At 35.1% G+C, this 12,883-nt stretch overlaps 1 protein-coding gene across 2 annotated transcripts in view; it reads left to right on the top strand.

Moving 5' to 3' along the window:
• KCNMB2 (potassium calcium-activated channel subfamily M regulatory beta subunit 2) overlaps positions 1 to 12,883 on the top strand; it is a 234,532-nt gene that overhangs the window by 199,440 nt on the left and 22,209 nt on the right. For both annotated transcript variants that reach the window (XM_081067842.1, XM_081067843.1), the window contains one exon: positions 2,208 to 2,330. In XM_081067842.1, the coding sequence (XP_080923968.1) occupies positions 2,275 to 2,330 (56 nt within the window). In that variant the 5' untranslated portion in view covers positions 2,208 to 2,274. The remainder of the gene's footprint in view (positions 1 to 2,207; positions 2,331 to 12,883) is intronic.

Below are 12,883 nucleotides of genomic sequence, written 5' to 3'. Positions count from 1 at the left end.
GATATATGTACCCCTATGTTCATTGCAGCATTATTTACAATAGCCAAGACATAGAAACAACCTAAGTGCCCTTCAACCAATGATTGAATAAAGATGTGGTACACACACACACACACACACACACACACACACACACAACATAGAATACTACTCAGCCATAAAAAAGATGAAATATTGCCATTTGCACAATATGGATGGATCTTGAGAGTATTATGCTTTTTGATATATTTTAAAGATGTTCAAAAAGCATCTTTTGATGTTCAAAAAGCATCTTTTGAAAATCTTTATAAAATATATCAAAAAGTAACATAATAACTTTAAATATCCCAGATCCAGTCATTGAAAGACCTAGAAGATTCACCTTCTAAATCTTTCTAAAACTGTCCAGATCATCCATCAGGTGTATTTAGTCATTCCTGCCATTTATCCTAGGAGACCAAGGATAGAAGTATGACTTTTTGTAGCCATACTGGTTACCAAATCCCTGCTTCTTTTCGTGGCCTTGGTTTCTTCTATCTCTGATGCTGACAGAATGGTTATAGAAGGAGCTCTATTCCCAGGAAATCAGTACACAATGATTTACAATATACTTGAATTCATTCTTCAGTTTAGTGAATCACAAACTTTTGGAGCTGAGAGACATCTTAGACACTACCTGTTTCAAATTCTTCATGCTACAATTTAAAAACAACCAAGCCCTAGAAAAGTTAAGTGACATTCTCAAGGCCACACAGCTAGTTAGTGACAAAATTGGGCCTACAACCAACCACTCACTCTGAGCCCTTGTTGCTCAGTGTTGTCTGCAGACCAGAAATATCAGCATCACCCAGGAGCTTGCTAGAAATGCAGGATCCTGGGCCCACCCCAGACCCACTGAATCAGAATCTACAGTGTAGCAAAATCCCCAGGAAATGGGTATGCACATTACAGTTTGGAAATCACTGGACGAGACCACAATGTGCCTTTCTCCGGAAAGCACAAGAGGTTGAGGCGAGCAGACATTGGTTTGAAGCATGATTTCACCTTTGCTAAATGTGACAAATATTCCAATCTCCTGGAAGCATCATCTGTAATCTGGAAATAATAGCATTATCTGCCTTGTGGAGTTTTCATAATATAAGCATAACACAGACATGTGCACATACTTTTCATGGCATATACACAGAAAATATATGCAAAGTGGTTGGCATCTAGTAGCTAATACAGTATATAAAAGCTGATAGTATTTCCATCCTCATGCTTACCGTTAATTAATATTGTGCTCAACCAAAAGAAAAGACGAAAGTAATAATGAAATCATATCATCTTCCTTCCTTCCCTCCTTCTTTCCTTCATTCCTTCCTTCCTTCCTTCCTTCCTGCCTTCCTTCCTTTCCTTTCTTTGTTCTATTTGTTAAATATCACTTTAACTTTTATATGTGATTAAGATTTCTATGATATTTCATGTGTCTAACTCCTTAGACGATGATTGTTATGTAGAAAATAAATAATATGGCTAATTATTGTTAGTGCTGTGCTTGGAGATGAAAGAACTTATCCCTAAGCCAAGTCATAACCAAAAGTACACAACAGTCCACTAATAACTTGACTCTGAAGTCTAAGCCTGGCTTCTCGGAGCCAGTATGTGCTGCCACTGCTGTGATGATTTTCTCAGAGGCTCAACTGCAAGGGAACGAACCCACAGTTTTGGCAACAGTAGAGCTCAGTTAAAACATGATATTTCGTCCCCCAAAATGTTATATTTGTCAGCTTCGAGGAAAACAGTTTGAAGACGGAAGGAGAAATATAATTTTAGTATCCAAATCTAAGCCAAATTTTGGAAAAATATAGTGTACTACAAAGTGTGAAGCCATACCAAAATTATATGTTTGAAGGAAGAATTTTGGAGGGAATACGATGCTAACCTCAATTAGAAAACTGTGTTGCTCTGAGGCAGTGGCTTCCAACCCCAGCAGTGTAATAAAAATATCTAGGAAGCTTCAAAAACACTGAATGCACATTTCTGAGGGAGGTTCTCATGCTTCAATGTTTTTTAAAAGATTCCCAGTTGATCTTAATGTGCGACCAATGTTGAGAACCGCTGTCCGCTGGCAACAGAAACCTGGTCTGATTTAAAGGTCAATCCACTGAAAGTTATTGGTTGCTGTTGATACAGTGTTCCCAAAACCTAAAGTAATGGACTGAACTTCAGTGTGTTACCTCTTCTAGGTCTTTTCATCATTCCTCCAGGACTTCCACCATAAGGAAAGGAGTCCCTGGACCAACATCCTCTAAGATGTTCATATGGACCAGTGGCCGGACCTCTTCATCTTACAGACACGATGAGAAAAGGTAACTGATTACATGGACAGGATACTGACTGGAAAGCATTAGGCAACCAAGCTTTATGTTTTGCAAGTATTAATGTGGGCTAGGCTTTTACATTGAGAGAATGGGGTTCCAGATGTTTTGGCCTTCCTCCTCCTTGCACTCTCCACACTCACGCCCACCACATAGCTTTGCAATGACTTACATTGTAAGAAATGCCCTTCACACATGCACATACATATCCACTCGTCACTTAGATAATTCCATCTCTGCCTTCAGATATCCATTCAATCAGAGCCTCCTACCATTTTCTTAACTAGCACAGACTGTTTTACTCTCCTTTGAATTTCCAGCACCTACTGCTGTGCCTGGTACATAGTAAGTGCTCAGTAAATACTGAACTGAAATGATGAAAATTGCATTGCAAGGTACTGGACCTATGGCAAGGAAGGAAAGCAGAAACTATGACAGGATAAAAAGAAGGTGGACAAGTCAATGGAACCCTCAAATTTCTTGGAAGACTAGCCTGTGGTAGGGGGAAAATGAGGGAATAAGAAGAAAAATTAAAGGGCAAAGGCAGTGTCAATAAAAGACAAAATGACAACCACACAACTCAATCCAGCCCTCCCACATGGGTTTAGGGAGTAAATGCATTCGTAATATTCCCTGGCCATTTTTAAATTTTTGTTTTCTTCTGCATCTCTTTCTCATTGACCTTGTACTATTACTTGGGTTTGGTAAACCTAAATTTTAAACAAAACTGCCTATATCAGCATATTGCAACTTAGGTACAGCTCACCTGACTGCAGAATCTGATAGAAATCAGGTTCTGGGCACAAGAAGGATAACCAAAGGGGAAGTTTACTTGAATATAGTTTAGGTAGCTGGCAATTTTTTTTTTTAAATCTGTACTTCCCTACAGATAAAAGCCTCGAAAATTTCTGAAAGCAAAATTGTTCTACACAATAATTAAATATTACAGCAAAAATTCGGAAGCAACTTTAATATTCACAATAGAAAATCTGTTAAATCATGGAGGGTAATATATCACTTAGCATTTTTAAATGATTTGTCATAATATTAACTTAAAAAAAGGTTGAAAAATTGCATAAAAACTATGCCTGCAGTAACACACACACACACACACAAATATATATATATGTATATATATATATATATACATATATATATATATATATACACATAAGAAAAAGCATGGAAGAAACAGCATGTTTTTCACTTCTCCATTTCACAAGTGCCTTGTAATATGTTATATTAATTATGAGAAAAAATAATGATAGGATGTTTAAGTAAAATCACAGCCCAAAAGGCAACTAGTGTGAACAAAGTTCAAAAAGAACTCCCAATACTCATCATGACCCAATCAGATCAAGCAAAAATTTACAGTCTTTGTTTATCTCTATGTTTTCACGTGCTTTTTCTCGATGCCTACTTAACTCATTTTTCATTTGCTTTCAAGCCAACTAAGTTGATCATCTTTCAACAAGACCTTTACTATAAGACTAAACTTTCATGTGTCATTTCAAAATTCTATACTTTGGATACAATTTCTTCATTTCCTTAAAAACAAAACAAACAAACAACAACAACAAAAAGTCCACTGCCAGTGATGATGGCAGTGATGACGCAGAGATTATTGTTGTCCCCCGTCCCCCTCAAGGAATACTGTGATTGTCAGTGGCCAGCCTTTCTGAGATTTTGAAGGCTTCATCAGAGTAAATGATATATTTGTTTCAACTTCTATTTATTCTCATTGAATAATTTAATTAAATACATTTTGCTCTCTATATTTTTTACAAACAAAAGGATTAATGTTTAGAAGAAAATACTGTGTATTACATGTTTTTCATCAACTGTGCTCTTTCAATATATAAGATAGGGATTGTTATGCCCATTTTACAGATGGGGAAGCTGAGGATCAAAGATTTTTAATAACGTCCAAGGGTCTAATAACTAGACAGTAATTTAAATCAGGGTTTGAATCCAAGGTCATACTCTCTCCCCTACATCCTTATGGCTTACGTAACATCAAATATAAGAAATTTGGAGAAGCAGTGAACAGCAAAGCCCACAAGGGGAAAATTGTGTATAAGAGTTAAAACTTGTATATTAAAGGAGATAATAAACATGTGAATATAATATATTGGCAATATCTGTGGAGTTAAAAAGGAGAGAATAATTAGCTTCACATTATGCACCAATATGATTTTATGAAACTCTTAAATTACTGCTTTCATTTATTTTTTATTTTTAAAGTATAATTTCAGTAACTATGAGACTTAAAATAACTAAAATATTGACTATAAATGAATCATTTTCACAGGGTTTATTTATGGGATGGGGATGCCAAGTATTATGAAATCAATCTGTATGGATTTGGCTGGACAAAGTCAAAGACAAATGGAAAAACAGTTAGCCAATAAATACAGCAATAGAATCTGCCACTAAGCCAGTATCCTTAGTTTCATGTTGGTTCATTTGTCTGTACCTCTTTTTTTTTTTTAATTAAAGTTTATTGTGGTGACAATTGTTAGTAAAGTTACATAAATTTCAGGTGTACAATTCTGTAACACATCATCTATTTATATCACATTGTGTGTTCACCATCCAGAGTCAGTTCTCTTTCCATCACCATATATTTGACGCCCTTTACCCTCATCTATGACCTCCCCTACCTCCTTACCCTCTGGTAACCACTAAACTATTGTCTGTGACTATGAGGTTTTGTTATATTGTTTGTCTTGTTCTTTTGTTGCTTTCAGTTTTATATCCCACATATCAGTGAAATCATATTGTTCTCGACTTTTTCTGTCTGACTTATTTCACTTAACATAATAATCTCAAGATCCATCCATATTGTTGCAAATGGAATTATTTCATCTTTTCTTAGGGCAGAATAGTATTCCATTGGGCATATATGCCACATCTTCTTTATCCAATCATCTATCAAAGGACACTTTGGTTGTTCCCATGTCTTGGCCACCGTAAATAAAGCTGTAATGAACATCGGAGCACACGTGTCTTTATGGATAAATATTTTCAGATTTTTTTGGGTAGATACCCAGGAGAGGGGTTGCTGGGTCATATGGTAATTCTATTCTTAATTTTTTGAGGAACCTCCACACTGCCTTCCATAGTGGCTGCACCAATCTGCATTCCCACCAACACTGTATGAGGGTTCCTTTTTCTCCACAGCCTCTCCAACACTTGTTATTATTTGTCTTGTTGATGATAGCCATTCTAACTGGTGTAAGACAATATCTCATTGTGGTTTTTATTTGCATTTCTCTGATGATTAGTGACTTTGAGCATCTTTTCATATGTCAATTGGCCATCTGTAGGTCCTCTTTGGAGAAATGTCTCTTCAGGTCCTCTGCCCATATTTTAATTGGATTGTTTGGTTTTTTTTGTTATTGTGTAGTTGTATGAGTTCCTTATATATTTTGTACCTCTTTCTTAACCACATCTTCATCTGCACTGCCTATGCACAGACTCTTGTAGGGTAAGATTCAGATCTTAACTAACTTTGAACAGCATCTACTGCTCCTCTTAAGATGCTCTTGATGGCAGTATTCATGGTGATAATGAAGGTGATGATGGCTGATAATGAATCTAGATAATCAAAGTCCTCAAGTTAATTATTCAGAAATGAATTAACTATATTATCTGACAGCACTGTCCAGAACTGCTGCTAATTGTTCCACTCTCAGTTCCTTCTCATCCTGCCATCCTGGCCTATGTGTGTCCGGCTTTTCCAGCTGTGTTCCTACAACAATCCCAGAGGCCAGGCAGCCAAAAATCCTTGGTTCCCCTCCACACTGCTTCTCCAATACCAGTGTACAACTTGTAAGGATATTAGCTTCCCTGGGTTGTTCAGAGGTGGAATATGAGGAAATAGCTTACACATAAATGCAGCAACTAAGTGACAGGGAAAGACCACTGAAAATTCTGAAACCAAGTTCTTTATAGATCAAGGGAAGTTGAAGTCGATCTAAAAAAAAATTTATTATTTTAATTTAAAGCCAGTTCTTTTTTAGATCATCTGCTTTATGCAAAACACTTATTTCTATCCTATTCTCCCTTCCACACACACAGCAATATGAAGGAATACTTTTTCTTCTCCAAAGAAATTTCTTGGTTAGGTGAGCTTACATTAATCCCTAAATTGCAGATAACAAAATAAAACAGCAGCAGTAATAACTAATTTAGAATTTAAAAAAGAAAGAGGTTATCAGCTAAAGACATTACAACTGAGTGTTTACCAAATATGCCTTGGATTCTTTTATTAAATATGAATTGATATAAAGGCATATTTATCAACTGTTAACATATAAAGAATGGTAATATAATAAATATCTGAATACCCTTCATTAAGCTTCAAAAATAAAACAATCAGAATTTTTGAAGGCTTGAGGATGCTTCTCTAATAGCATCCTCCTTTCTATCCCTGCTCCCATCCCGAGATAACAACCATCCTAAATTTTGTGTTTATTATTCCCTTGCTTTTCTTCATGTGTTTGTCACATTTGAATCTTTAAACAGTATGTTGTTTACCTCTGAATGTTTGAAGACTTTGTATAAATGGAATCATACCATATGAATTGTTCTGCAACTCACTTTTTGTTAATCAAACGCTATCTTCCTATGATTTATATGTGAGTAGCTGTAGCTCGTTTCTCTCTTGTAGTATGCCATCATATGAATGTACAGCTATGTATTCACCCAGTCTCCAGCCAACAGACATCTGTGTTATTTCCAGTTCCTTTTGTACCAACAGTGCTCCTATAATACTTCTTGTTGATATCTCCTTGTACATGTACAAACACTTCTTAGGATATACAGTGTTTCCCCGAAAATAAGACCTAGCCAGACAATCAGCTCTAATGCATCTTTTGGAGAAAAAATTAATATAAGAGCCAGTATTATATTATTATATTATATTATATTATATTATATTATATTATATTATATTAAAGACTGGGTCTTATAGTAAAATAAGACTGAGTCTTATATTAATTTTTGCTTCAAAAGATGCATTAGAACTGATTGTCTGACTAGGTCTTATTTTCGGGGAAACACGGTATACCTAACTTGGGAATGGTTGGTTCCAAAATGCACACAGTTTCCACTTCACCAGGAAATGCCTTGGCTTTCCAGAGCACTGAAGATGTGATTCCACTGCTCTACAGCCTTTCCTAGAGTTTTCTGATTTTTAATTTTCATCAGCACAGAGGGGATTGTGCTTTCGATTCCCATTTCTCAATTAGTAATAAGATCAAGCCTATTTCTCCAGTTCGTTTCTGCCAACTATCTGTTAGAAAATATGGCCCATTTTTCTACTGGATTGTTTTTGCCTTTTTCTTATTGATTTGTAGGAATTCTTTATAAAAGCCTATATTAATCCTTTGTCTGTTTATTGTATGCAAATAGCTTGTTCCAGTTTGTTATTTGTGTTTCCATTTTCCTTGTGACGCATTTTCATGAACATATGTCCTTAATTTTAATGTTCTAAGGTAGCCATTCTTTGAATATTTTGAAATCCCTTCAACTCCAAGTTCAAAAGTATATGCTCCTGTAGCATTTTCTTAATATTTTGTAGGTTTTCTTTTACAATTAAATTTTAATCATCTGAAATTGACTTTTGGGTGTGTTGTGAAGTAGGCATTCAAATGATTTTTTTGTCTATATGGATAACCACTTGTTCCAGCACCTTTTATTGGATAGTTTATCCTTTCCCCAATGATGTAAATGCACACATGTATCACAATAGGCTTCTGTATATGCATGGATATGCTTCTGGATCTCTAGTCTGCTTCACTGGTCAAGTTTAGCAAGTTTACTACCTAAAACAAACACCATACTTGAACTTCTATGCTTTAGCATTATAAAACACCTCCATATCTGATAGGACAAGTCTCCCACCTTGTTCTTTTGTAATCAGTACCATGTTTGCTATCCATAACATTTGCACTTCCATATAAATTTTAGAATCAGTTTTTCAAGTCACACCACCTCATTTCAAAAATATATATATATATTGAAAATTTTTATTGGAACTTCATAAAATCTGTTAATTAACTGTGGTAAATTTGTATCACATCACCAAGTCTTTCTTTGAATGAATATGATTAATTTCTACATTGATTTAAGTCTTCCCTAATACCTCCCAATAAAGTTTTATAATTTCTCCAAAAAGAAGTTACACGTAGTTCATTAGATTTATTCCTAAGTAGTTTCTTTTTGTCAATGTTTAAATTACATTTTCTATCTTTGTAGGTATATGGAAAGACAAATGACATATCAACTTTTGTTTCAACAATGCTAAATTTTCTTATTAATTCTAATAATTTATCTGTAGATCTTTTGTATTTTCTTCATAATTATGTCATCGGTGAATAATACATTTTTGTTTCTCCTATATCAGTAAACATACTATTCATTTGTTTTGCTTTTCTTGCCTCATTATATTAGTCATTAAATCATGAATAAATAATAGTAAACATCTTTGTTTTATTCCTATTCATAAGTGAATTCTTTAAACATTTCCCCATTAAGTATAAAGTTTACCATAGACATTCCTCCTATACCATTTATCATATAAGAATGTTTCTATTTATAATTTGCTAAGAATTTTTATCATGAATGGATGTTAAATTTTATCAAGTATGTTTCTCTACATATATTACATTACCATATGATGGTAACCCTTTAATATCTTATGTAATATATTACATTAATAGATAATCGAATGATGACCAATACTGTATTTATGGGATAGCCCCAACTTGATCATACCTTTTCACTTTTAGATGTTGCTAGATTCAGCAAGCTAATTTGTTTTTTAAATCTTTGCATTTATGTTTATGAGTGAAATTGGTCTGTAGTTTTCCTTTTTGTGCTGTCTGATTTGGTTTTAGTGTCTAAATTTGCTAAGTACATAAATAGGTTGGGTAGCAGTCCATCTTTTTCTATACACTGGAAGACTGTATAATACCTATAGAATTCACCTATAAATATCAGTCTGGTGTTTCCATTATGGTGATATTTTTTACTTTATGGTTCTATTTCTAATGATTTAGACCTCTTTAGATTTTCTAGTTATTTCTGAATCCATTTCAGTATGTTATATAATAATTTACTACATATTTCAGTAATTATGTGTCAAAGTTTTCAAATGTCTTGCTATAAAGTTGTTTTTAATGTCCTCTATTATCTTTCTAATCTATTCTGTATCTGCACATATGGTATTTTAATTCCTGATTTTTATTGGGCCTTCTCTATTTTTTCTTGATCAGTCTTGTCAGAGGTTTATCTATTTCTTTAGTCTTTTCAAAATATTAACCTCTGAATTCATTGATTGCTTAATATATCTTCTATTTCATTTATTTCTGCTCATGTTTCTTATTTTCTTCCTAATACCTTCTTTTAATATCTTCTATTAATCTTTTTATAACTTCCTAAGTTGGATGCCTAACACATTGACTTTCAGACTTGCTTCTTATCTAATATAAACATTTAAGTTTATATATTTCAATCTATATACAGCTGTAGTTGCATGCCACTAGTTATTCTGTAGTGACTTTCTTATCATTAAGTTCTAAATACACCCTAATTTATGTTTTATTCTATAGTCCATTAGTTTTTTGTAACTACATTTTTATTTCCATAGATAGAGTCATTCAAGTTATTTTTTGTTATTTATTTTCTACCATTGTTGCACTAGAGCCAGGTAATGTGGTCAATATAAAGATAATACTGTTCAAATGCTCTTTAGATGTAAGGATAGCCCAACTTACCTGAATAATTCCCATAATTTTCTGTTTTCTTCCATAGTTTTCCTAAAGTTTCTATGAAATTTAACATGCTAATAGATCAGGTAAAAATAAATAAGAACTAGAAATTATGATATCACTGGGAAATTGTGTGATCTAATAAGTTAAAGGCAAGACTATAAAGAATTAACTCCTACTTTTGTTTGTATAATTTCACTCTCACTGATAGTCTTATCCATAAAGTACTATTACCAGACTTCCTGGGAAGCCCTGAGGATTAATAAGTTGACGATTAATAACATTAGGTTCATGTACAAAGCCACTCATGTTAATGATAATATTAAGTGTGACTGTCATTTGTTCCCAAACTCAAAAGCACATTCCCCCAATGGAATACACAAAAGATTGAAAACAAAATAACAATTAAACTAATCAAACAGGACCATATAAATATATACCTACTAGCTCAAGGAAAAACCATGAAATCTGAAACTAATAGAAGATGAGAATATACATATGGGAGGCACATCTCAAAAACATGGAAGGCTTTGGTGGGCAGAAGGCAGACCAATGGCTGTTTTAATCAATGCCACTCCCAGCTCTGCCATATGCGATAACAGATTGTGTGTTCTGGGGGCAGAAATATGTAGCAACTCTGCTCGTTTCTGCTCAGCTGGCACTTAGCAATTCACTGCCCCACAGATTTCACCCTCACAGTATCTAACAGAAGGCACTTTTCCTTGAAGTCTGGAAATTAGAGCTCTCAGTGCCTGAAAAGCTTGAAGATTTTCCACAGAGTACTAAATGTGTTGATGGTAGAGTCCAGTGGGCAGTGATTGGAAGACAGAAGCCAGAAGCCATTCCAGTCATTATTCCTTGATTTATTTGGTTTCAATTGATCAGTTAGCCTCCTTGGGTTGGCTACCTCACGATCTAAGTGTATTGTAGCCACTGCTAGCCCACATAAAAGGAACATATTTTGTGTTCCTTTTAAATGCAGGAGACTTAGCTTACAAAAATGAATGTAGTCTGGCTCTAACTCTTGAACAGCTCCCTATTCACTGGGCCAGAGAGACATAAATATAGATATTCAGTACATGAAATATTATGTGTAAGTTTCTGAAGCACTCTCTGCCAAGTAATTTCAGATATGTATAATTTTCACTGCTATTCACATATTCCCTATTTCTCTTTTCTACACCCTCTCAGTGCTCCTCCACCCCCAACCTCTCTATAGCTTTAGGACCCTTTGCAGACTTGTCTTCCTGCCCTCTCTCTACTCTAGCGCTCTAGCTGTCTTATGTTTCACTCACTACCTACCTAGACAGTCTCATTACAATCTATAGTGTTATATATTACTTCTGGACACGACTGATGTCCAGAACTGATGTTCATCTCCTCTGTAACTGCTTTTTTTTCAACCCCTCTTTATCTAACGCCTGAAATCCTTGGAGAGTTTCAGAATGCTGATTCTTTGCCTCCAGATGTAAACCTTTCTAAACCAACCAACCAACTATACTAACATGAGTGATCTTTCTAAAGTACAAATCTAAACACGGCATTTAAATTCTTGCTTAAATTCTCTTAATGGCTCCTCTAACTTCAGAAGACACACAACATCTTTTATCTCTGGCCCCTGCCTACCAGTATCTAACCAGCTCACTGTCTATCATCCTCCACCCTACCAGATCCTGGAATCCAACCACACTCAACTACTCGGATTTTCTCACATTCTGCGTGGATACTCTTCCCTTCTCAATTGTTCGCTCACCAGAGACTCAGTTCAGTCTGTCACAGGACCCTGACCCATCTGCACTTCAACCAAGTTATGACCTCCAACTGGCAGCATTCTAAACCACCTTCGTGCCAATTAATAATCATTGCCCTGGGTCCATTTATCTACCACCAATTCTTCATGGAATGCCTAATACAGTGCTAGTCCACATGCCAAAAAATCCGTTGCCAGTCAGTCATTTTGATGAATTTATCAAATATAGCTATTTACCAAAAACTGTATGATCACTGTAACCCTACATAATTCTATGGGTTAGCAGGGACCAAAGGGTTTCAGGGGGCCCATGTTTGGGCCTTCTGACTCTCCTCCTCTGTCTCTCAGTCTCCACGGCCATTGTCCCTCTATCTCTTTGTCCCTCTGTTTTTCCCTCCCTGTGTCCCAGACACACTCTGCCTCTAGTCTTCCCTTCTCTCTGTCCCCTGGTCTGCACCCCCTCTCCTCAGCCACCCCTACTGCTTTCTCTGTTCTTTAATTTCCCCTTCTCTCTGCCCCTGACTCACCCCCCCCCACCGCCCCAGCAGGTCATACTGTTCGTTATATTGATTCTCCTCAACTTTCCCCCAGCAGAGAGTCCCACGATTTTTACCCAGATTCCTCCTGTTGCAACAATAGGACCAGAGCAGAGACAAACTAAGTATTTTGTAAAATGATGTTATAAAGACAAAATAAAAATTGATGAAATAAACTTCTTGAATCTAAAAAGCTGTTAAAAATTCCCATCCAAAATCAATTACCATAATCTTATCAATGGTTAAAAGAAACAAATTTTGGTTAATTGATAAAGCTGACCAAAGTAATCATAGTGTAAAATTTTCCACAATAATCTTAATGATGCTTAAATGTTAGCAAAACAGCAAATGACTTTTTAAAAGATTTGAAAAAAATCAATATAAACTGAAAGGCTCCCATGTGAAATGCTAAATTTTTCTTATATCTATTAGAAGACTATATTCACACACATATTCAAGAAAGATATATCTATGAATATA

This window comes from Rhinolophus hipposideros (genome assembly GCF_964194185.1).
Source record: "Rhinolophus hipposideros genome assembly, chromosome: 2".
Lineage (NCBI taxonomy): Eukaryota > Metazoa > Chordata > Mammalia > Chiroptera > Rhinolophidae > Rhinolophus > Rhinolophus hipposideros.
The sequence above is the reverse complement of the archived record's forward strand: the minus strand, read 5'-3'. Positions and strand labels throughout refer to the sequence as shown.